The sequence below is a fragment of the Polypterus senegalus genome, chromosome 13 (assembly GCF_016835505.1).
Source record: "Polypterus senegalus isolate Bchr_013 chromosome 13, ASM1683550v1, whole genome shotgun sequence".
In the NCBI taxonomy this organism is placed as follows: Eukaryota; Metazoa; Chordata; class Cladistia; order Polypteriformes; family Polypteridae; genus Polypterus; species Polypterus senegalus.
In genome coordinates, this window is record NC_053166.1 from 86024602 (window position 1) to 86052439 (window position 27838).

Consider the following 27838-nt stretch of genomic DNA (forward strand, 5'->3'; position numbering starts at 1 on the left):
CTACGATTCCTCTGCAGGCAGGAAGTGGGTCATTAGCACATGGATGGTGTGTCACTTTCTCACAGATTCCTCTAACAAATGCCTCCCTATCTACCATCAGAGCCCTTGCAGCCGTCCTTCTCAGTTCCCAGTATAGACTGGAGTTGTAATCAAGCCATGCGTCATGACACCTCTCGATGATATCCATGGTGCCCTGCGAGATGAAACATCTCCTTTTGGGAACACTGGTAACACGAAAACAACCCTCAGGGTCTTGTCACGGAAGGTCTCCCTCATCACATTAGGATCAGCAGTTGCACACAAGTCTGTAAGTTTCTCACACAAACTGCATGCAAACCCGTTAGAAACAGCCTGATCTTGGAGTCTGGCCAGGTCCATCCAAATTCTCCTAGTTGGTGGTAGCCTGCTGGACCTAATCTGGATCTTCAGACTAGCAACAACAAATCCCTGGTCAGAATTCACAAACTGGGCACTTCTGTAGACCCTACAGTTTTGTAGGCGCCTCCAGCGTCTGTCCATTTGGATGTGATCAATCTCCTTCACCGCATTACCAGTATTGGAGTACCAAGTCCAATGATGCAGCTCAGGTGTGCTGGGACCAGGATCCAGCGATTCACAGCACGATACCTTTTGCAAAGTCAAGGAACATGGAGCCACTTTCACCACAGTCATCAAACCAATATTTACTGACACAATCCTCATAGCCAGCCCTGTCAGTGCCAGTGGTCACATTGAAATCATCCATGACCAGAGGACAGTCTCCTCGTGGGCACCCATCAACCACGAAAGTTGCAGATAAAATATCTCCCTCACTCAATGCATGCTTTAATCAGAGTCTCATAATACGTTCATTGAAAGAACTTAAATTGGGCACCATCAGAAGGTGCTGATCTGCCCCAGCAACAGCTACTCCCTGAATATGACAGCCATCAGAGCAACCAGACCAATAAAAGATGTACCCAGAGATCTGGCCAGTCCCAGGTCTGCAGACCTCAGTGAGTGCCGCCACTGAAATGTGGAGTTTATGAAGCTCCTCCTACAGCAAGACGTTCCATGTGCCTACCTGGATGGACCCCCTCAAATTGGGACCTGAGTGCTACTGTAAAGCCAGCAATAACTCAGCACCACACCAGTTCTGATCCCCAACAGGCCTAACCCAAATGGCTCTTGGAAAATGAAAAATATCTTTTCAATTTTTAAAAATTACTCGCTTATGATAGACATCTCAACTACATTAAGCACTGATATGCTGTGCCTATTTTTCAAAAATATGACTCTTGTGTACATACATATTTCAAGAACTCAAACTTTAATATGCTTTTTTAAACATGTAAACATGAACCACTTTTTCAGTTTATGTAAGCAAATACTTTGTTATAAGGTTAGTCAATATTCTTAAAAAACCCACACATCAATTTTTAATGCACTGTACTTTGTTGGAAATATTTCAGTTCTCCATCACCAAGGGTCATGTAAAACTGTTTCAACATATGTAACAATCTTTCAGTTGCAACTGTAAACTCAATCATTTAGTTAATTATAATACTAAATCCATTTACAGCATAAGATCATTGTCCAAGTTATTAATATCCACTAATACTAAGGGTCAAATCCACAAATTATAAACAGTAACATACAATTAATTGGTCAAATAATCGCAAAGTCATATTTTTAGTGCATCTTTCTATTATCTTTAAATGTACAGTAACTATGTGAACACTGCTGATTGCTATATTACATAAATGGTTTCAGGAATACTTGGTCAAACTGGCATCATCAGTCAACCCTACCAGAACATCTGTGAGGATGTGGAAAGAAAACCAGACTACCTAGAGGAAAAGCATGCAGAAAGAATGTGCAGACTTCACACAGACAGTGGCCAGGGATGGGATTCACACTGAAGATGTTGGATCTGTGAGGAGGGAGCACTACCTACTGCACCACAATGCCACCCTGTCTTATATTGTAGATTATAAAATTTCTTCGGCTATCAGGTATAAATGTAAGTATTTACTTAACTGTTGTTGGCTAGATTATCTGGGCATTCTTAATTAGTCCTGTATGAATGAGTGTGTTTGCATGAGGGCATCCGGCAATGGACTTGTGTCCTGTACAGGAACCTTACAAAAATCCTGCTGGGATTGGCTATAGATCCATGTGAGTACTTTAATGTATTCTATTATGTTACAAACAAATGAAGATAATCCAAAATATCACCTTGTTGTCATATGCTTTCATGAAAATTAAAAACAAAGATTATCATTGTCCTTGTAATTTTATTTTAAAATAAAATGATAGTACACTGACAGTGTTTGGTAAGAGTGGCAGTAATCTCCTAAAAATGTCAAGATTACCAGCTTTCTCTCTGAATACTCAGATATACAAAAAATTCAGAGTTACTGAAATTACTGAGAAAATTGACTTGCATAACATGGAAAATAAGTGTAAGCATTCATGTTTAACATAAGGAGTTTAAAAAAAGAAAAACTAAATAAATCAAGTAATAAAAGTTTACATTATCTATGCTGCTGAATTTTATGCAACACAGTGTGAACTTACATCAACCATCGGTAACTCTTCCGGTCCTGGCCCGGGATGATTTGGCCCATTAGCTAAATTTCGATTCTGATGATCAGGGCACATATTCTGCCTTAAGTGATTGTGCATTTTCTTTCTTTGTTTCCTGCGGGAAATAATAAAGAAAACAATCTTTAATTGCACATCCATGTAAATCACAAATTATCTGTTTAGATTAATACATAAGAAAATAGAAAGAAAAACTGATTGCACTCTGGAGGTGTGTTAACAGAGCAAAATGTGTGCCTAAATTGCAGGAGAGTATTCTGAATAGCATTACAATGTAACATCTTTGGAATTCCAGCCTTTTGGTTAGCGCCCTTAATAGTATAGTTGTGCATGTTAGTAATACTGTAGTGAAAAATGTATAATAAAATACAATAATCCATTAGAACTGTTGCCCTGAAAATAACAGCATAACTAACTATAATTGTATATATATATATATATGGTAGTACCCTACTTAAAGGAGAATGCTATACTTTCAATAGATGTTCCTGTGATATCCACACTTTGTTCAAACCTGTAAGTAACATTTTGCAGGAAATACATGCTTAGGCTCTCCTGTGGTTTTTTTAATAAGCATCTAATTTTTTCACTGTAATTTTACTGCAAACATATATTAAATCCATGGCTTAAATTCTATGTATTCCATTCTTAGCTTGTAAAATCTGTTTTTTAGTCATTCATTTTATTTTTCATCATTCAGTCCTGGAATTAGTACTTCTTACCTTGAACTTCTTCTTAAGAGGGTATGTTGCTCATAACATTTAATTCACAATGTGGCCTTTTAAAAAATATATTTTTAGATTCCGTTCTTCTTTTGTGTGAAAATGTTTATATTAGTTTGTAATAATTACAAACAAGCAGTGAAATTCTTAATTATATTATGAGCCGAGTTGGGCAGCAAACTACATTGGATAGTGTTGCAACATTTCGAACATTTGTGTAAAGCTCCTGGTCTACATATATTTATATTAATATAACTACGCCTTAAATATCAAAGTATTTCTTTAACCTAAAAAATAATCCAAGATACTTTTTACAAAAATCTATGACATAAAAAATATCATGGTATTGCAGCAAGTAGCTTTGCTGCCATCCAGTGGCTGAGCCTTTAGAGTGGGGTACTCAACTGCAGACCTGGAGCACTACAGTGACTGGAAGGTTTTATTCCAATTATTCTCCTAATTTAATGTCAAGCTAGCTGCTACTTAAACTTGTTTAAATAAATTCCTAATCATAGCCCTGTATTTCCTGTCCCAGAATTAATGATAATGTTCGATTTGTTTCTCTTTGAAATTTTGGAAAAATCCCTTCTGCTGCCATGATCTTTACTGCACAGGAGTCTCTACTTCCTCTTTGTTTTTCTGGTGTGAGTATATGTTATGGCTGTATTTACATACACCATATGGTGGACTGGTGAGAGATACTATCGTTTCTCTAATTCTTCAAAAGAGGTTGCATCACTCTACCTCTCTAGAATACATAAAATGTTTAATCATTAAGAAATATCAATTTGTTTTTAAGAAATGAACATACTGCTTTATGTACTGCAAAATTGCACCTATTACTCATTTACTATTATTTAACTAGACCTTATCACACACTTATTTAGGTCTTCATAACACTTGAAAGGCATCATTAAAGTGTGCATTCATCTCTGCTATGTCACCTACTAAGAAAACGTCACTTTGGAATGGTCTGAGGTGTCTAAACTGGGACACATTTCTCACAATATTATATATCTAATGTAAGACCTGTGAATGTTTCATATTAACAAGTCATTTTACGATCATTTCAATTGGCCACACTGCACATCTAATGATGTTTGTATAAGTGTTCTGAAGACTAAAAGAAGCCTTTGCTAAGGTCTTGTTATATTAGAGGAAATGAATAAAGTGTTAAACTTTTTATTACAGACAAAAAAAATATATATATATGCTGCCTATTACACAAAAATATACATTTTATATAAGGTATATGAATTACAAACTGTTTTAGAGAAATTTGAGTTGTCAAAATAAACAAAGTAAAAAATAAAATGTAATATGAAATTTGATTGGTGTGAAGTTTAGGTGGGTTTTGAGTGTGCTTTAATTTGTACTTCAAATGTTCTGTTAGCTGCTACAATAACTTTTAAATATCATGATTTATTATGTACAATAAATTCTTGATGCCTACTTCTTTACGTTAGTTTTAAAATTTTATTCATTATTCTATCTGTGCTTAACTCATTTTGTTTTTGCATTTCCTATACAATTATTAAAGACTTTATCTGTGTATTGCGAAATGGTAGAGCCGTGTCAGTGCAAATTTGCTAAAGATAATAATGGTAAATGTTAATTCAATGGGGAAAAATAAAAAAAAGGTTTAGTGTACATTATTTTAATTATTTATCTTTCCTCAGATGCAGTATGTGCAAAGGAGGCAAAAATTACAGAATATATATATAAAGTGTAAAGGGTTAAGAGAAAGAACACAATACAATTTGATTTCCTTGAACTATTCTAAAAAATTGGTTGGCTTAACAAAATGTAAGCTGCCAGAAAAAATGATATATTTTTTAATCGGTATCATCAGTTAAATAAATACTTAGTTACAAAATGCTGAATGGATATATGAACTTCAAACATATTACCTGAGAACAATCCTTTAAATTATAAACTCTCTACTTTAAATATATATCACCCTGTTGGATTATGCTGGGGGAAGTCTTTGCATATCCTTGGACATTGCTTTTTTATACATTGTATATACAATGTGTATATATGTCATAATTTATGAGATTAAACAAAACTGGTAGCCCATTAAAATCATTATACAATATTGTAAATGTATAGCTAGCTTCAAGGGTATCAGAGAAACACATTAAATTTGCATTGCATTGTTTTTAGCTATTTGTTGTACCTAATTTAAACTATGATGAAATATTTTGTATCCTCCTGATGTACCAGCTATTCAGCAGTGTCCAGGAGTGTTGTAGGATGGATGTAATGGGGCTTCCCTTGGCCTGTCCAGGTCCAATTTATTCATCGATATGAGATACCTGTCCTTCATTCTCTATTTCTTTTCTTGCATTAGTTTGGTTTTTGTTTTTTTTTTACAGAAGAAATGATGACACATAAATGAGTTTCCATCCTATATGTTTTTTTTCAGTTGGATAATAATCTTAGTTTGCTCTCTTATTTTTGTTTTCATTCAATCATTCTTCAAATTAGGGTCATTTTGTGTTGCTGCTATAATTAGAGATTTAAGCCTTTTCTGTGTATTATCAGCTTCAGTGTTACCTCATTTCATCTTAGCTATACGTTTTAAATATGCTGGCCATTGAGCAAGGCCCTTAACCTGCAATGGCTTCATCCTGGGTTTGACATTAATCTACATCCAGCCCTGCAAGCAGGTCCTCCAACTTACAGGGAGAACTTGAGGGTTGGTGGTAGGATTGGCACTCCAGCTTCCGTAAAAAAAAAAAAAACTCACACTCAGGACCCAATCCAGGTGGTTTGTTGTGTGGTTGGTGCAGCAGATGCTCCCAACCTTTCTTTGACATCTAATATTGTTTGTTTCTTCTTTGTGTTCATTTCAGTCATGTTTATTTATTTAGTTACTCAGCCGTCATTTGTATAAGGATAAGGGGTCATTTTAGGGCTAGGGTCAGTTAACTTCTCCAGACTTAAGTTTCATACATTAAAAACTGCTTTTGTTGGAGTGGAAGAAGAAGGTTCTTTTTATTGTGTACCCTGTTAGTCAGAATAGGTAAAGGATGGTGGTGGTAACAGCAGCTTCTCTAACAAACCACTGTTTCACTTTCACATATGTGACAGATGTATTTTCTAAATATATTCATAAGGTTTAAATGTAATACCACTTCTTAATATAAATCCATATTCTACAAAATTCATAATTAATTTGGCACCATGACTTAACAAAATAAATTGATATAAACGTTTCAGCTCTTTTTCACAAATTTCTTAATTTATTTCAGTGCTTCTCGTGTCATGTTCCTATGTAACCATTTTTTATATCATTGTAAAAACATGTTTGCTTGCTGCCATGAAATGATACCTTTTAGAGTTTACAAAACTCTGTACATGATGTAAGGAATATGGCCTCTTCAGCATTTGCAGTCTATCCCATTTTGTTGTGGAAGAATAATGGTCCTATAATATATCACATATAAAATATTCGTTTTACCTACACTTTAAACCTTGCCTATTTTTCGAGAAGTATCAATTTTTTAATTACATTTCTCTCATATACAGGTAGGTCCATAAATATTCGGATAGAGACAACTTTGTTCTAATTTTGATTCTGTACATTACTACAATGAATTTTAAATGAAACAACTCAGGTGTAGTTGAAGTGCAGACTTTCAGCTTTAATTCAGTGGGTTGAACAAAAAGATTGCATAAAAATGTGAGGTAACTAAAACATTTTTAACACAATCCCTTTATTTCAGAGGCTGAAAAGTAATTGGACAAATTAAATAACGAAATAAAACGTTCATTTTTAATACTTGGTTGAAAACCTTTTGCTGGCAATGACAGCCGAAGTCTTGAACTCATGGACATCACCAGATGCTGAGTTTCCTCCTTTTTAATGCTCTGCCAGGCCTTTACTGCAGTGGCTTTCAGTTGCTGTTTGTTTGTAGGCCTTTCTGTTCAAAGTTTAGTCTTCAATAAGTGAAATTCGTAAATTCCGCAGGCATGTTTTTTTAAATTCGCGGCGCGGCAAATGCAGTACCAGAACTCCATAAGACTAATTCGTAACCCAAGCAAAATAAATGCAATTTTTATTATTCTTAATCCTTAATAATAATCAATCATAATTCATAATACTAATCAAATAGGTATATCAAAGCGTTCACATCCGCACATTTTAATCCACAGATTTGCTTTAGGCAAACGATGCTGAAACATATGTAGGCATAATATTATTCTCAAACTATCGAATAATGTTTCTAAAGTTATTGTTTATTTATTGTTGAAGAAAACGGCACTGTAAACTCGTAGGTTTTCTTGTGACAGAGAATATTGCAGTGGTGACAACACAGATCCATATTTTGAAAACGAACGTTCCACATCAACAGAAGAGATCGGCAACGCAATGTAAACTTTAGCGAGAGCTGCTAAGCGAAGCAGTCTGTTCTCTAAGTCACGCCAAAAAGCAGTGATATCAGCTGGAATTACTTCACGAGATGCTATGTCCAGATAAGCTTGCCATTCATCTGCTGCAGCCATCATTGCTGGCACCGATTGTGCATGATCAACAAAATTCTTCGATAAGAATGGTAGCTGTCGTGGATCAAATATTCTCACAGATCTGAATAGGTCTGTTGCCGGCTGATTGGTTCGCACAAAATATTCTTCAAGTTTAGCAGCAGCATTGTGCTTTGCATCTTCACAGCTGCTGGTTGCAATTGGAAATCTGGACGGCAAGACAGTAATTCAGACACTGTTGTAGACATCGACAGCCATGAATGACTGTGCCTCAAAAGAAGTCAGAGTGTTCATAATTGGCTGGCAGTGCACAGATACAAATTCAAGTTCAGCTCTCAGCTCGTTAAGTTTATCTGTACTTTGCAGCAACGCCGACAGCTTCTTTAACTGGACTGTAGCTCCACTGTGTTCGATTTCAGTAGCAGCGAACAAGATATTAATGAGATGATGCAATAGGCTAAAGAAAGAACTTAAAGATGTAATCAAAACTAATCATACTAATATCAATATGCCTCAAATGGTGAGATTTCTTTCAGATTTGGTATTTTCCTCAGCAGTTAGATTAATTCCGCGGCGTGGCGTTTTACCGCTGCAAAAGCCAGAATTCCGCGGGCCACGGTAAATCGTGGGCCCTACTTATGAGTGGCTTGCACCTTGCTGTGCACCCTCGTTACATAACGACGGACTTACCCACACCTGCCTTTGAGTCAATTGTCCAATTACTTTTGAGCCCCTGAAATGAAGGGATTGTGTTAAAAAAATGCTTTAGTTGCCTCACATTTTTATGCAATCTTTTTGTTCAACCCACTGAATTAAACCTGAAAATCTGCACTTCAACTGCATCTGAGTTATTTCATTTAAAATTCATTGTGGTAATGTAAAGATACAAAATTAGAAAAAAGTTGTCTCTGTCCAAATATTTATAGACCTAACTGTAAACTTTGTCTCTTGGTCATGGGACAGAGTTACAAAAACAATGGTACTAATCCCAGATTCAGACCGGCTGATCTGTTTTTAATATTCCTATAGGTAAAGCCCATGTAAAGCCATCAAAAATGTATCTTTTTGCAGTTGTTTTTGTTTCATTTGTCTTTAGTGTATTTGTACATTTCATTGAAAATAGTTTCACATTTGGTCATCTATAACAGCTTTGAGCCAAGGCTCCAAAAATAGAAGTATACTGTATAAAAATAATTTAATGTCACTGTAAATTCATTTGATACCACTGAGTGAGTGTATCTATTCTCTTGATTCTAATTACTAATTTTTATGAAAAAATAAAAGGTATAAACCCTAAAGATATCTATGAAACAGACTTTTCATAAATTTATCAAAAACGTAGAACTTCCACAGGTGTGTTTTTTTCCAATACAAAGAAAATAACAAAATGTCAGATTAAACAAACAGTGAAATGAAATGAAATAGTTTTTTAGGAATCATTGGAAGAAATCTGTTCGGCTTGACAGTCTTAATCTTTTCTTTTCTTCAAAAAATACTATTAATGCAGATTATATAACAACTAAAAATCAACCTTGGTCTAAATGTCATAAAACAATACACTTACTTTGTCTTGCAGTATGCGACCACACACACAATCCCCACCACCAATAAAGCTACACATATTCCAGTAATTGTTAGGACTCTCTTCTGGTAGAGTTCCTCTGCCTCTGCAAAAAGAAACAATTGACAAGGGTGAGAAAATGTTCTACTAAAAATGGCTGACCTACAGTACATGCAGTGCTCCTGCTGTACCCTAACATGTGTCAATCTTTCACAATTTTAAAGAGAATCTAAATTCTAATTTATACTGCTAGTGCACTCCGAGTGACATAATTGTTAACCCACATTTTTAAAGAAAATCTTAGTTAAATGACATACACAGTAAAATAGCAACATTCAATGCTGTTCTAAATGTCTGTATATGTTCTTTTTTTATTCTTGCCATTTACATTGATTTATGTTTTCTCTATAAGGCAGATTGCTTAAATTCAAATTTAATGGCCTAAATTTGCAAGGAACAATATCATTACCATTGTAAACACTAATGGAGAAGGATTATAGTCTAGCAAGAACACTATAAATGAAAAAATAATTAATAAGAGGTATGTGTATAATATGTTTAGCCGTATTCATTCAAACTTGAATGTGCAGAGAAAGACTGAACATTTGCATGATTGAAAATTACATCCACAACCATGGAATTCAGAGTCTGGGTCGGCCAGTAAGAATCATGTTTATACTAAAACTCATAACAAACTACACTTTGAGCTCTCCTATAAGCACAGTATTTATTATATCTTCTGTTTTAGGTTAATGTGTTTAATGTATTGTGAATGTATAGCTGTCAGGTTCCACTGTTGCCTTGCATTTTTTATACTTATGTTTTACATTTTTTTATTAGGTTTTCAAGTTGGTTTGTATTGGCTTGATACCTTTTGACATTCCCAAGAATTAAGATGACCTCAAGTTTTTGACATCATGCATTGGGCATGGCTACCGGCTTTTAATGCTTGACATCACTGGGACCCCTTTTTCATTTAAAAGGAGGACTAGAAAATATTAGCTCTCAACCTGGGATCTACAGTAGCTATAGTGACCTCTTCTGACAATTTTCAGGTAGCTGGAGTTTTGAGACATATTTTGACATTGCTCCATTTTATGGTAGAGATTTAAAATCTATTTTGAATTTTATGGCTGTAACACTGTTGTATTTATTTTTTGCTTTTTAAAAGCTAGTTACAGTGAGCATGTAATTACAACTGACTACAAAGGACCATGTGTGCATCAAAAGTCATTGCATGCCTTTTTCTTAGTTTCTCTCCTAAGATAGTGTTAGGGCCTGTTAGGGACATTACATTACTCACTGTATTCTTTCTGCCTGTTTCCTTGCAGTAACCTATAACAAGCTAATTCAGTGGCAAACCTTATACCTCCTTTTATGATCAGGTTTTTGATTTTAATTTTTCCAACTATTACTTGGCTTTTAAAAATTATTTGAGTATAGTTTCTGGAGTTTTGAAGCTCAAGCAGTTAATTTATGTTTATTTTTTTGTTTTTGTATTTTATCTTTGTTAAAAATGATTCATATACTTGAGCGGCACTGTTTTGTTTTGCTTATGGGTGCTGGCACTTTAGAATAGTTTTGTTGGCAGTTGAAATTCAGTTTGTAAGCTAGATAACTGGGAGTGTGCAATGTGTGACATCATTATCACAAATGTTTAAATATCAGTGTTGTTTACTTCCTGGTTGTTTAGGTTTGAATTCTTTAACAAAAAATTTATTATTACCTTAACTTTTCTGGTTGCAATAACTTTATCTGTCCTCTAACTTTGAATTATGTCTGACATTTTTTCGCTGTGGTTAAAACTCAGAAAATGACAACAAACTAATTTAAAATTAATCCAAAAAAGAATATCATTAATATAATGCTAAACATAATCAGTATATAAAATACATAATAGTGAGGCAACAAAAATGTAAGTCACTTTTGTCTGTTTTGTTTTTTTAATCTTGTCAATAAAGTCTTTAGAATACAAAGGGACATTTCTTTTTACAGCCGTCTGCTTTTGATATATAACCTGCTTAAAAAAATTAAAGGAACACTTTGAAAACACATCAGATCTCAATGGGAAAAAAATCATGCTGGATATCTATACTGATATGGACTGGGTAATGTGTTAGGAAAGAAAGGATGTCACATCGTTTGATGGAAATGAAATTTATCAACATACAGAGGGCTGAATTCAGACACCCCTAAAATCAAAATGAAAAAATGTACTGTAGTTTGTATGGCCCCCACATGCTTGTATGCATGCCTAACAATGTCGGGCCACGGTCCTAATTAGACGATGGATGGTGTCCTGGGGATCTCCTCCCAGATCTGGACCAGGGCATCACTGAGCTCCTAGATAGTCTGAGAAGCAACCTGGCAGTACCAGATGGACCGAAACAATATCCCAGAGGTGTTCTATTGGATTTAGGTCAGGCGAGTGTGGGAGCCAGTCAATAGTATCAATTCCTTCATCCTCCAGAAACTGCCTTCATACTCTCTCCACATGACGGCGGGCATTGTCGTGCACCAGGTGGAACCCACAACCCACTGCACCAGCACAGGGTCTGACAATGGGTCCAAGGATTTCATCCTAATACCTAATGGCAGTCATGGTGCCATTGTCTTGCCTGTAGAGGTCTGTGTGTCCCTCCATGGATATGCCTCCCCAGACCATCACTGACCCACCACCAAACCAATCATGCTGAACAATATTACATTCAGCATAACGTTCTCCACAGCTTCTTCAGACCCTTTCTTGTCTGTCACATATGCTCAGGGTGAACCTGCTTTCATCTGTAAAAGGCACAGAGCACCAGTGGTGGACCTGCCAATTCTTGTATTCTATGGTAAATGCCAATCGAGCTCCACAGTGGCAGACAGTGAGCACAGGGCCCACCAGAGGACGTTGGGCCCTCAGGGCACCTTCTTGAAGTCTGCTTCTGATTGTTTGGTCAGAGACATTCACACCAGTGGCCTGCTGGAGGTCATTTTGTAGGGTTCTGGCAGTGTTCATCCTGTTCCTCCTTGCCCAAATGAGCGGATACCGGTCCTGCTGATGGGTTAAGGACCTTTTACGGCCCTGTCCATCTCTCCTAGAGTAACTGTCTCTTTCCTGGAATTCCACCATTCCCTGGAGACTGTGCTGGGAGACACAGAAAACCTTCTGGCAATGACACGTATTGATGAGCGATCCTTCGAGAAGTTGGACTACCTGTGCAACCACTGTAGGGTCCAGGTATCACCTCATTATACCAGTAGTGACACTGACTGTAGCCAAATGCAATACTAGTGAAAAAACAGTTTGAAAAGATGAGGAAGGAAACATGTCAGTGGCTTCCACCTGTTAAACTGTTCCTGTTTTGGGGGTTGTCTCATTGTTGCCCCTCTAGTGCACCATTTGTTAATTTCATTAACACCAAAACAGCTGAAACTGATTAAAAACCCTCACTGCTACTTAACTGACCAGATCAATATCCCAGAGGTTTCATTGACTTGATGCTATACTTTGATTAAAAAGTGTTCCTTTAATTTTTTTGAGCACTATACTGTATATACTAGTTTATATTGCTTACATACTTATTACTCATGTTAGAGATGTTTTTTTGAAGTTGCGGAAAAATCTTTCTCTCAGATTTGAGAAATGTGAACTCCACAAACTCTTCCTAGCATTCTTAGGTTATGAAATTTCACGCACTAGCATGAACATGAGGACAAAAGAGTTTCAGCCCTTAAATGGAGACTGACAAGAGTATGTAACTGTTTTAATGTTTCCTGGTATTTGCAAATTATTACCTCTAGTTTATAAAAAAAACTTTAGCACAGTCATTTCACCAATTGCATCCAGTCCATTGTATAGACTCCTGAAGGCCAATTCACTTTTCAGTTGCTTACAGAATTGATTACCTCAGAGCCAATTTTATGCCTCAAAGACTCATTGTTACAATTTAAATTTGAAGTTAATGCTTCACGTATCAGGGTGGGAGGCAAGCTATCTCAACAATTTCCAGTAATCTCCTTAGAAATACCATCCCTGTGTTTTTCCTCTATGAAAATGTCTGCCACCAAAATAAATTATGACATTGGGAACTTTTGGAAATAAAATTAAGCTTTGAAGAATGACTGCACTGGCTTGATGGGACTAAATTTCATTCATTATTTTACTGATCATAAGAACTTGGTGTATCTTAAAACATACTAAAAAGACTGAATTCCACATAGACCAGATTTGCATTATCTTTAAATAAATTTGATTTTGGTATTTTGTATCATCCTAGAATTAATAATGTAAAGGCAGACTTATTATCCAGACAGGATGAACCAGATGAATTTCCTGTTGAACCTGACCATCTTTTAACAGGTTATTAGCAGCTGCTATAATCATCAATGCCAGTGAACTAGTTTCTAAAATATACAATACCTTGGTTTCAAGAGATCTTTCTTAAAAGAGTCTGGAAGGTGAAACAACCTGTGCCCCCCAAATTTAGAAAATAGGTGCTAACATGGGCATATACCTAAATTTTGACTTTACTATCGATACAAATTTTGACACCGTTACCAGAACAATACCAAAGTAAATAACAGACCCAACCCCCACCCCAAAAAACCTGCACACATGCTTGCCGTCCCAGCTATGATACGTTCTGTTCTTAGAACTGCCACACCAGTACCTGGTTCCACCATGGTTTGTCCAAGGCACACAATTTCTTAATTGAGTGTTCCTGCTTGGAAAACTGAGTACACTTATATATGCATATTATAAAACGGAGCCCTTGGGTGTTCTCCTTGAAGTTTTGACATCACTGATATACACATTTTAACAAGGAATGTTGGTGGGGTAGGGTGTGAGTTTTCCACTCTCAATTTTGAGATCACTGATGTATGCATATTATAGCAAGGGGTGGTGGGGAGAGGTGGGGAGGGATTTTTCCCATAGAGTTCTCATGTGTGCTCAAATACAAATACTGCTTTGAGGAGCTTTGGGGTTTTGCTTGTTAGTCAAACTTTTAACTTAGTTTTGAATACTGCTGATTTTATTTTCACTTTCATTTTGGAGTTTAGTTTTGTTTTTGTAACTTACAGTCTTAATTTGACATTATATTTTTATTTTAACCACATTGCAATTTTCTGTTTGGTTGCAAGGATACATTTGTTATTTTTAGAGTAACAGTATTTAGGCAGTCCAAGTTAGTTATTGACTAAGACTGTGGATATTTATACAAAAACAATTATGTGTCCAAATTAAAAGATTCATGATTTTCTCATTTTTAGTACTATTCTGATTTATTATTACCTATTGGGTTTAGTTGCACAGTGCACTAGTTTTTAGGAATTTCACCACTATTAGTCTTCTCAATAACAATTCAATCTCTTAGTCCTTTTTCATTTGTCCTTTGGGCCTGCCAAATTACAACCTGTTGCAGAACAAATATAGAATTTTCCAATTATGGAAGATGAATCAGTAACACTTTAGTTTAGGCATAGCAAAAATGCATCTGTTAGTCATTAACTACTATGTAAGAAGACCATTTCTTCGTGTCTTCATAACAGCTACAAAGCATCAATAAAGAATTTATTCATCTCTGTAATGTGACCTACTAAAAATCACTTTGGAATGGTCTGAGGTGGCTTAACTGAGACACATTTCTTTTGATATTACATGTTTAGTATAAGACCTGTGAATCCTTCATATTAACAAGTAATTTTACCATCATGTCAATATGCCACATTGCTCAGAGATGAATAATGCATCTAGTAATGTTTTATATGTGTTATGAAGACCAAAACAAGACTTTGTTAACGTCTTGTTAAATAAGAGTAAATGAGTAATAGATCCATTTTTACAGTGCCTAAACTAGTGTTACCGATGAATCTTCATGTAAGCAAACATAGAATACTGCAATAGATTTTCCCTTAGATATCCCATTGGGTGTTACTGCAGATATGCCTGGTTATATACCTGTATTGGGAATAGCTTTAGATTTGAGGAAATCTGAAAGAAGTAGCAGTTTTAACAAAAGCATCAACTTTGTCAATAACAAAATCTCTAAGGACTGGATACCTAGTGATTTCCATAAGCTGAGTACTGAATACAGTAGGTTAAAGAAGATGAGAATATATGGTTACTACATATAGGTGTGGCTAGTAAAAGCTTTTGCAGGAGTGTCAAATCTTAAATGACTTGCGAAAAACAGGACTGTTGATAGACAAGTGGTAATTTGAATTAACTAAGTCACATGGCAAGGCACATAGAGTGTATTTTGATCACAATTTAATTTCCTCTGCCAGCCAAGGAGATGGGATATTTACCGTGTTTTACTCCCTTTCAAAGTTTAAGTGTGCATACTGTATGTTTGTAGCTCAGTAATAGAACAGAAAGTCGCCATTGTCTTATTGAATTCTCTATAGTATTTTTAGTTGACCCTAACTTTCCGTATAAATTTTGTTAAAACCTGTAGGAACGGCCTTAAAAGGTTTATAAGCACTTTAGGAGAATATTCATTTCGACAATATTAATTCTCCTAGCCAGAGTGAGGTCAAGGGATAACCTTCTACTAACATCTTGCTTAATATTTTGTACAAAATTCTAAAAATTAAGCTCAATTAAATATTTAAGTGTTCCGATGACAGTTACATCTAAAACATTAAAACTGTTCTGACACATTTAATTAAAAGTTATCTGAATTTAATCTAGCATATTGAATGATTCATTTGGAAGAGAACATTCATGATTAAATTGATTTTAAATTCATGAATCTTATTAAGTTCACCTAAATGTTTAGAAAGAATGGGGGCTTAAGACTTACAATGCCATATCATCAACATAAAGAGATATTTTTGTTCAACTCCATACTTTATGATCTTTTATATTATTATATGAGAACATAAATAGTTAGATGTACAATAGCAATCACAAAAAAAATATTGAAGTTAATGGGAATCCCTTTGTGGTTCTATGTTCCAATTTAAAATAGAATTGCAATTGTCCATATGAGCTGCAACTTTTGAATTAGAGTAGAGTAACTTAACCCATCTAAAACCGTATCAAAGCTTAATTTTTGCTTGTTTGGAGATAGCAGGATCCCTAGAGACGCAGTGATCTTGCGTATTCTTGGCCAACCAAAGAACTTTTTTTAAGTCATCTACGATACTCTTCAAGTATGTAATTTATTTTTAATAAATGAGATGATTTGTCCTCCTAGAAATACCTTGAATGGCACTGAGATCTCTGACCCATGGATGCCACAAGTACATCACACTTTTTCTCAGATTGACTACTTTTTTTGTGGTGATAATAGCTTAACACCCTTGCTTAAATGTTGTAAATAAAATACTATTGTTATCTCTGATCATGTTCCACTTATTTTATTTTTTATTTATTCCATTTATTTATTTATCTGACCATTTATTGCAAAAGTCAAATCATTAAACTCTACAGGTACCATTTGCTTGTGACACCATAATCAATTTTTGCTAGCAGATGAGGAATTTACTTCAAAAATGGAACCGTTATTACTGACAAATAAGACTCTAGAGATATATGTGGGAACACTCAATGAATTTCTAAGGGGTAAGATTATCTCCCTTGAGTGTATCTGAATACTGCTAATTAATAACCAGTGGTGCATATAACACTGAATGCTAAGCAGGGGTGGACTTGCAGCTACTTTTGTGCCATATTCTTCTGTGCAATAATTAGTAATAAATGGCTTTAATCAGTTGCCTCAAGTTCACTTTTTTGGATCATCGTGGCTACAGATATATATATCATATCCAACTTTTGATTTTAACTGGGTCTCTTCATAAAGCAAGCTGAGATGTCCTAGTTTCTACATTATTGTGTAAATCTTGAAATTACAAAAATAGTTAGTTAAATGTTTATTGGAATTCAGCATGCACTAATGTACAGTATATTACACAGGATGAATTAGTTTTTTATTCTCACGACTTTACTCTCTTTTAAGGTTCTGGTTATTTAAACCTTTTCTTACTGTCTCACAGTGATGTTAATATGTAATGTCATTTATAATAAGACCTGCACTGGCGAAAACTAGTTGACTGAAACTGGATTACAAGTATGGGTGCAAACTTCACAGAAAATGGTGAATTAAGACGACAATGGTAAAAGAATTTTAAGCATTTAAGTAATTCTGAATTTCTTATAAATGTGACTTTCATACTCATACATTTTTTAATTAATAAAAAAGAAGAAATGCCTAGATAGTTAATGAAACAGATCAAGTAGACATAAGGGTCATTTGTGAAATATAAAAACCCTCCACTCATAGGAATGCCCTAGGACTGAACTTCAGAGCCAAAAATATAATGTGACAATATTTAATAATTTTAGAATGAAATAGCAACTACTTTTGCATCAGTACCTGTTAATATAGGCACCTGTACCATGTATTATTTCAGCATGTATCTTTTAACACTGGTACCTTTGATAAAGACAAAAAGCATAATTACATATTACCTCTGTTTCATAGCCTGTCAGCGAACAGGCAGTTTTTAGTAGTTTTTATCATTAATTTAGTAGCACTTAGCTGTGCTCTTGGATGGATGCTTTTTGGCAGGTTTTTATTATTTCTTTGCAGTTCACAGCAATATACATCTCAGCTCTGTAGTGGCAATGAATTTTCATTGCAAACAATATTTTATTTAGAGGCCGGTTTTTGCTTTAAACTGAGCTCAACAACTAATTAGATAACATGTCCTATATTTAATTAGAGAATGTAGAATTAATTAAATACAGTAATATGGACTATATTGTGTTATCTTTTGGAATAAACAAGTACTGCTCTAACTGACAATTAATATAGAATCTCTAAGGAATAACACAGAAAAAATTTGTCTATGCCCAGAAGAGTCCAGTTTAATTAGACATGTTATAGAAACTATTTAAAATGAAATGAAAGTTCTTAACCACAAGGGCCCGTGTACTTTTTAGAATTTGAAATTTCATTTTAGAAGCAAAAATGAAAAAACTAAAATAAATGGAATTTTCAGATTTTGATTTTTGATTAAAGAATAAAATGAGATAAAATAAGGTATTTTTTAAATTCTATGGTAACAAATAACAGTCATAAACTTAAAATTACAAATATTTTTCTGGATTTATTTGCGATTCAAATAATGAAAGTGTAATAGCTGAAAAACAGCAAAACAGATGCATTTATAGTTTTTGTCATTTCTATCTCCAAATGTGTGTCAGACAGTCGACAGCCCGAGATTTGCTCAGCACAAATCTTTCTAACATTTCTTGCAAAAAACCCTCTTGGTTCTCCGTGTTCATATGACAGACACTCAAGATATAATTTTTGATGACAGGCCTTGTTTTGCCATCTCTAAAATCATTTCTGAGCACTGCTCCAACATCATGATGATGGTCTAGTCTACACACCAGTGACCAGTGTTTGCTGGAAGTGGCGCATTACCTGACAAGGCTGTTGACCTACAAAAACGTCTGGTTCAGACAAAATAAATAAAAGGCATTTTCTTGTTCTCATTTCTTGCATTTTTCTTTTCTGATGTGTGAAAGAGCAAAAGGAAAAAGGCAATTGTTTCGCGTTTTTCATTTTTCTTTTCTGATGTATGAAAGAGCAAAAGGTAAAAGGCAATTGTTTCGCGTTTTTCATTTTTCCCTTTTAAGTTGAAAATCAAATAAGTGTCTCTTTTTCTTTTTTAAATGACATTTTCGGAAACAACATTTCAAATACCAAAAAGTACACGGACTCACAAAACACCCTAAACTTATCTAATTTTTTCCAAATGTTTGTGGGACATTTTAAATCACCAAGAAAGTAAAGGAGACCACTAGACAATTATTCAATTAATCAGAAGTTCAAAAAAAGATAAAAAATTAAATCTCTGATACTGAATAATGAACACCTAGTCACTGTGATCCTTCAGGATTGGATTTATAGGAACATAAAATTGTTACATTGGTATAATGTATCTAATGAGTAATGTGCTTGGTATAGTTCATATTAAAAATCAGTTGAACAGAACACCTAATCACACATTATCTGTTTGTTCTTTCTTGCTTGCTTTATTCTGTGATAAGAAATTACAATAAATTTCCATAACCCAAGGAAAACATAAAAACTAAAGGTTGAAGAAAGTGGGAATCACAGTGGTTAGCACTTCTTCCTTAAGCCTTTGCTTATTACAGCAGTACTGAGTTTAAGACAGAAACTAACCACAGAAATTGTTTCAGTCCATTACACATTATACCATATAAATAAAATGTATTACTATTATTATTATTATTAAGGTAAGTGCTCTCACCTGCCTATTAACCTAACCTGTACATATGTGGGATGTTAGATGAAAACTGGAGTGCAAGTAGAAAGACTAATACAAACTTGAACAGAGCTCTCAGAGTTGACACTGACTAGGCCAAGGTTCAAACCCTGTCTCTTCGAGCTGTGTGACAAAACCATCAAAACTGGAAAACGATGTGCTATCAGGACTCTTCTCAGACTATTCACCATTTTTCATAATTTGGAAATGTATTAAAGTTGGGGCAATTTCTATACTTTAAAACCTGTAATCTCCTAATATATAAAGTAAAAAAAAAATTAATGGCAAAAGTATACTTAAGCTTGTACTAAGTTGTTTTTGTTGGTTTATTTACTGCATATTTAGTTACATAAGAAAGCAGTAGAATGAAAAGCAACGATAACATCTTGGCTGCAAGTTATTTCAGAAAATGTATTACGGTAAGTATCCTGATATATACATCAAAACATTGTGTAATTCTTAAAATTAACCTCTAGTGTAAGATCTGCTTGAAATCACACTGCTGAATTATTTAAAAATCAAATGTAGAAATCTTTAAACATACATTTAAACACACTTGTAAACTATTTTGAAATATTCCAGTCAGAGGTAGGTGCACTGTTCTGTGTAAAACACTACACTTTTCATTAAACCTTACAATGTTTAATAAGGCTTTGTAATGACTGATTACACTTGTAGACACTTGACTTTTCTGTTGAGTTAATTTTCTACTTATTGAGACTCTAATCTGTAGCCTAGTTTTCATAGTTTGGAGCACAGTGTTAAACTAATGAATCAATTTCAAAACAGCAGTTATTTGTTTACCTGCAATTTTCAGCATGAGTTGCAGTAATATTCTAGCAATACCAAGAACACTTTTACAACCCTAGTGCTGCACCAAAAGTGTGCATTTTTTGCAAATGAGCCTTGACGGCTTACAGTTGCAACAGGAAGGGGTCATAAGTGCAGACAGTACAGTGGTTAAGATGCCTCATAGAAGTCAAAGCTATAAACTATCATCACCGTGTTTTGACTGATGACTTTAAAAACAATATATCAAAGTGAGGAAGGCCAATAGTTTAACCCACTGGTTGCTTTCAAAATGCAGAGGAAAAATGTAGTGAAAAGCAAAACGAAATGGCAAGAATAAAAACAAGAACTAACAGGATAAAATGAACACTGGAAATGAAATAACCTGTAGGACTGGCATACTGTATCTTGCTTGTTACAGAATAAGAAACAAAGCTATCGAGGAAATAAAATGAGGAAAATTTGTGGTAAAACGAGTAACTTTATTAAACTTATTTATGTTAGCAGCATTCATTTAGGAATATTATATACTCACTTGGAAAGCATACTAAGGTAGCAATGAGAAAATAAAAATTAATTCTGCCTACAATGCTGGGGTTGATGAATGCAAAGTTCTCGAGTTTGAAGATGGAACACAAGAATAGTATAAAGTATAATGTTTTGTACCAGTGGCTGGAATGCATAACTGTAATTCTTTTACAATGAGTGCATAATCTTAGCGCAGTATGTTTTTAAACATGAATAAGTAGTACTAGGGTGTTGTACAGTGTTAGCCATTATGAATGTAGAGAAAAGCCAAGCAAAATGACACCTTTTATTGGCTAACTAAAAAGATTACAATATGGAAGCTTTCGAGGCAACTCAAGATGTAATACATCTTGCCTGAAGAAGGGGCCTGAGTTGCCTTGAAAGCTTGCATATTGTAATCTTTTTCGTTAGCCAATAAAAGGTGTCATTTTGCTTGGCTTTTCTCTACAAACATGAATAAGCAATAAGCTTAAAAGCATAAGTATAAAAAAGTCAAATAGTGTAACCACCCATTTATGTATGTATCTGCTTTTCCAATTTCTGAACCTGTTTTCTCCATTACAGTATTGCATGGGTCTTGAACCTACCCTGCAGCATCGGACACACGGAAGCAACCAGCCCATCTACTACAGGACACACTTATACCCTCTTATTATGAGGCAGCTGAATTTGGCATTGTATAACATGGACATCTCTGGGGTGTGCTATGAAACTGGTGTACCCAAAGAAAACTCCCATAGGCATTCAGAGAACATGCAAACTCTATGTAGACAGTGACTGGGCTAGAAATTAACCATGGATTTAATATAAATAAATGTCATTTAATTTATTTTCAAACTTTTCAATTATTCTGGCTTCCAGCAGTTGTTCTTTCAGTAAAGTGAAAATTTTAAATGATCTCAGTGTCACCCATTTTCTAGGGATGGCCATAGACAAATGGGGCACAGCCAAAACAAATATTAAATACTTCTGTGAGACATCAAAGATCCTTTTATATGGCTGAAATCCTTGGGGGCCACAGCTAAAGATAATACACAGGAGTTAAAACTTCAGACTAAAAAGGTTTCTAGTGGGCAAAACATGTCGTTTAGTACTCATATTGAATGAGTTTACATTTAGAATAAATTATGGTAAACTTTTAAAGGTTGCTGTACTTCATCCAAGCAGCATTCTACAAGTTTTGTTTATATTACCTATAAAGTAAATTATTATAGTTCGCTTCATTTCATGGATGCGTGTCTTCATAAATGTTGTTTATCTTTCTCGGTGTGCTAGGAGAAATATTATGACCTCTGTCTGTGGGGGATTTACTGCAACACTAATGCCGTTCAGTGTTATCTGTAAACCTTTCTAAGAGTTCAAAGAGTGCAGTTTAAATATCAGCCTCTTATATTTTATGTTCCCAATATGTGCTTGCCTACACACATCTGGAGTATACACGATATTTAGATAGCGAGTGCAAAGCAACAGTGTAATGTCACATTTAGACTTCTTGTAAACCTGGCAAGACTCTTCCAAGCAAACCAGCTGGACTTTTTCACTTATAAAATGAGTGCTGCTAAGTCATAAAAAAGACAGAAAAGGAACATACAAAGAAAAGATAATTGAGAAAACCAGACTTCTAGGAGACCATAACCACTGACTTTCCTTTTTTTAAATTCTTTTCTACTTTCGATTCATTCTTCCTTTTGTCTCATTTTATTTTGGATTAGTTCAAAAAAGATAGAAATTATAGTCACTTTTTGAATTTCTAAATTAAAATGAATGATTTTTCCATACCCTTAAATTCATATCCAAGATGCCCTGCCAATTCAGAAAGTTGACAAAAAGAAAGGAAAAAAGAAACCAGATTGAGAAGCGTATTTGGAACACATTATACAAAATATGTGTTATAAGATTAGCATGACCTCAAGAAAGCAATGTGATAGGTGTAAGTAGCATATGTAACATATAAAGCACATAATAACAAATAGCAAGCATCACAAAGAAAAGCAAGCATTAGCTCATGCACAACAAGACAACAAATACTGTCGTATCGGAATTTTCAGAGCATAACAACATTTTTTCTCTCAATATGCAAATATTTTTCAACAAAAACACTGAACTACATATTTGTGAACTTAGCTACAATTTGTATGATTAAAATGTAATCAGTCAGTCAGTCATACATAATCATGGTTATTTACTGATCTATGTGTCAGTTTATATATATATATATATATATGTGTCACAGGAATTTAACTGGTTTGGAGATTAATGTACAAAAAGATCAGAAGCCTGAAAGTGCCTCTTGACAATTTTTCATCAAAAGTGAGCATGTGACTTTACTCTGCAAACACTACATACTAAGTAAGGTGAAGTGGGAAGAGTGCTTGTTCCCTTTGACAATCTTTGACATGCACACTTGCAAGTCATCGTTAAACAAAAGGTGCACAACTGAGGAACACACCTTAGCTCCTAACCTCTCATGCCTAAGGTGACAGTTCTCTTTCTGTCCCCAGCTCCTTTTTAATCTTCAAGCCTCCAAGTTGAGTGTACCATAAAACTACTATGAGAAGTAACAGAAATCAGTAACCTATTAAGTCATTCTTCATGTATGCATTGATATATTCATTTCTTCATACTTTACATCAAAATGTCCCATCAAACTGAATTTTGAACTGAATGCTACAATTTAACTATAGTGTATTGTTGTCACTGTTGAATTAAATTATTTAGCGAACCAGATATAATGTATCCTAAAGTTCTTGCTAAAAACAGAAGAAAAATGGGGGTTGTTTTGTTTTAAAAACATGAATCAATGTTAAACAATTTAAATAGAATAGGAAACTAAGTTTTAATTTTTTGGAAGTAATAATGCAAACAGAAGAAGTTGTAATGAATTTATGAGATCCAGAACTATCTGGCAATTTGTACGTTCTTGAATTTCCTTTCCTAGAAGGTTTTTAAATTTCCTTTCCTAATTTTTTTTTAATTTAAACTTGAAAGTATGCCTAAGACCTTGTGGCCAAACTCAGTAATCTATTATAGCATGAAACAATAAATATTCTGACTTATGCTGTAATAAAATATGACCTTATGCTGTTTATCTTAGTTGACGGGGGCATCCAGATTCTTAGAGGCCACTTGATTTGTATAAAGTATGTAGATCTGTCATCAAAAAATTGCAGAAAGTAGTAAAACACAGTTCTTCTGAGATATTGCATAATATTTAATTGAGCTATATCAAGCTGAAGTTTAAGGAATAGTTAAGAGATATTAAGCAAACACTGTAGCTTTGTTTATTCGTTTATTAATTTTTAAAGTTAAATTAAGACCAAAGTAATCTTAAATGTTTATGAAGTTTATTTGGTGGAATTTACTAGGCTTTGCTCACACTAAAATGCAAAGTAAAGTTTAAAACTTGAAACTGTGAAGAAGATGTTTCTGAATAGGAGATTTTAAATGCCACAGACATGCTTTTACTATTTTAATTGTATGTTAATTATGTGCTGACAGAGCATAGGAACAAAAGGAAGAACTTTGCATATTGTTTAAATGATATGATTTTCAAAGTAGACTTTGCCTTCCTTGGAATTACTCAGAACAGTTAGCATGTAAATTTGAATCACAGTTATAAGATGGCTGTTTTTATATTTAAGTATGTTCGAATTTTTCCTGTTTAAATTCACCACTGACTTTTTGCATTTAAGGCATTATGTATTTTCTCCCAGCCAGAAAAAAACAATAATATATGTTCTTTATATTTACAGTGTGAGTTGCATTTTGAATGTTTAATTGGCTTGAAATATTTCTTGCTTTCTGAGTAAAATGCTTTACATTTCACTCATATAAAAAGAAAGTTATTTTAGCTGTTGCATGCCAGATTTATATATCTAAAAATATAAACTACTCATAAATGGAAATAAGTAAATAAAAATTTGGATATCTGGAAAGTAAAGAGTATATTCCCATGTTTTTCAACATACAGAATCATATGTTAACAAAAGTACCCTACATATTAATGACTGAAGATTTTGAAAGAAAAATTGCTAATATAATTTATAGTTGAGACAATTTAAAGCAAGCTTTTATATTCCAAGAGGCATTTCCTAATTAACTTTAAACCACGAATAGTGCATTGAACTGTACAGAATCTCTGGTTGCTCTTTTTAAATATAACAACTATATAAGTTTAACTGTTTATTTAGTTTCAGTTGAGAGAAACAATTTTTTTTTCTTTTTATGAATTGCTATTGCTATCTCAACAATGATAAGTTTAGGGAAAGAACTTTATTACAATAGCCATATTGTATTTATCAATAAAATATATTTATTAATTTCAAATATTTCTTTCTATAACCTATTTTTTTCAGCCTGTTATTTTAAAATTGTATTATTAACTTTTTTATCCAAACTGCTATGTTTTCATTTTTTCACATAACTTAGCTTATTCATCTTTACAGTATTCATTTATTGTTGATGAGAATCAACAATGAACACATAATAATAGTTGTTTAGTGAGACCAGAGACTAAAACAAGTGTAACAATAATGGCAAGAAAGAAGAACCTACACAAACAGAGGAGATTTTGACCACATTTCTTGTACAAGGAGAAATCAGCATTATTGATTATTTGAGATTAGAACATCTTTACATAAGACACCACTGAGTAATTTGCAAATTTGATCTTTACAGATGCAGCATTTCAAAATGTACATATCATACTTTATCATAGTGTTGTGTTGTGGGGTATGTTTACAAATATTGTAGTGTAAAATTCTTATTTAATAGTTATTTACATTCCAAAAACTGTGTACACTAATTGGCCATGTGTGAGTGTTTGAGTGTTTATCTGTAAGTGTGTGTGTGTGCATATATGTTTGTGTGGGTGTGTGTGTCTGTGTGTGTAATGAACTGCCATGCCATTCAGTGTTAGTTCATGACTTCCAATCAGTCTAGTCAGGGTAGTGTATGACACTTTACAAGAGTATTGGATACAGTGAATCTCTAACAGTTACAGTAATCACTGTCATAAAAATGATAGCTTTTTCAAAAAAGTTTTTGACAAAAAAAAGACATTTTGAAGTACTGTGTCTATATATGCATAATTGTACAAAAATGTATGTGCATATGCAGTATTCAAATATTAATAGACTAAGTAAAGTTCTGTACTGCCCAGATCTTACATAGTATACAATAATTTGCTTTTTGGAATACAGTCTTTTTTAATGAAAGCAAGGCTCTGTAGTTAATCAGATCTACATGTTGCCACAAATGCATTTGCATTATTAAAGTTTTGAGTAGAGGATTAAATAATTATACATTTTCCTAAAAAAATAAGTAGTTTATAGGTAAATAAAACACATGTTGCATATATATATATATATATATATATATATATATATATATATATATATATATATATATATATATATATTTGAATGCATGTTCCAAATTATTAACTTATAACTGGTATCAACTGATGGATGAAACTATTCTAATCACAGCCCAACTTGCTAAATCTTTAGTTATATATTACCTGCCATTTTTTGAAGATAAAAAAATGCACAAAAAAGAAAAACAAAGAACACTGTTGAATCCAAGTCATGTAGGGACCATTAAATGTAATTTCCCTTGCAACAGATTCTAGATTGTGCATTTTTTCACAAAGATGTCAGCCATTTTTCAATTGTATGAAAAGTAGCATTACAAAGCAAACATCATACATTAGTCATACATTATCAACCTGACATGTCATAATTAATGCAAGCCCTGAGAGATTTTATAATACCATTAAATCTGACTTAATTTATTTGCATGAAGAAGAGCAGGATTTCTTGCATTGCAATGAACATTTCTAGACCACACAAGCAGGTAAAATAGAAAGTGACAGGGGAGATGAAACCAGTTTGGAAAAAGCATTCATTGCACTGTTATAAGAGAGATAATTTAACATTCTTAAAAGATAAATTAATCCAGCTGACAGGCATGGCATAATTCCAAGACTTGACAGGATATAACATACCGAAGCAATATCATATTTAGTTTAGAGTAAAGTGCTAAGAATAAAAGAAATAAATTCAAGTTCACATCGTTTAGCCTTGGCCATTTAACCTCACCGAATTTATGTATTGGTTAACTAAGGTTTGATGTTAATAAATTAATGTGAGTAAGACCAAAGGGGAGCCTGGTGGTACTACAAAAGGAAAACCCTGACTAATTCATCAGAGTATGACGCCATTTTTGAAAATGTGTTTTAACATTGTGCTACAAACATATTACAGATTATCAAACTGTTATTTTTCTTTTTTGCTGAAGATAAATGCAGAACATGAATTGGTTTCAAATGTGTTACTATTCTAATTTGTACACTAGCAATTAAATGTTTGTGTTTACTTAATTGTGTGGGTCTTCTAGGGAGTGAAATCAGATACAGATGCTTTAACTAAATCTCCACTTGTGATTTTTTTACTAGGTTCAGGCTTCATATAATATATGGGTATATGTTACATGGTAATATATATATACCATTCTGTAACATATACCTAATTCCATCCTGCTGTGCCACAGAATAATTTTCTATATTTATAGACATATCTTCAAGATAGATTAGAAGCCACAACAATTACACATGAACAGACTAACAATTCAACATCTGTAGAAGTATGGTCAGGTCACAGAAGGCTGCATGGGGCACGATTCATACCAGGGTGGTACAGAGCAGAAAAAAATCACACAAAACACCTCTGCTAGAGAATGAGAGAAAGAAAGAAAGAAAGAAAGAAAGAAAGAGAAAGAAAGAAAGAGAAAGAAAGAAAGAAGGAAAGAAAGAAAGAAAGAAAGAATTCAGCAGAGTGAGAAGGCTGACAATAATTGGAGGCAGTGG

General features: G+C 33.9%; 1 protein-coding gene across 4 annotated transcripts in view; it reads right to left on the reverse strand.

Annotated features, from left to right (window-relative positions):
• Positions 1–27838, reverse strand: part of LOC120541981 (pro-neuregulin-2, membrane-bound isoform-like) — a 664098-nt gene that overhangs the window by 27991 nt on the left and 608269 nt on the right. For all 4 annotated transcript variants that reach the window (XM_039774031.1, XM_039774029.1, XM_039774030.1 and 1 more), the window contains 3 exons: positions 22750–22773; positions 9364–9466; positions 2560–2683 (listed from right to left, as the gene is read on the reverse strand). In XM_039774031.1, the coding sequence (XP_039629965.1) occupies positions 2560–2683; positions 9364–9466; positions 22750–22773 (251 nt within the window). The remainder of the gene's footprint in view (positions 1–2559; positions 2684–9363; positions 9467–22749; positions 22774–27838) is intronic.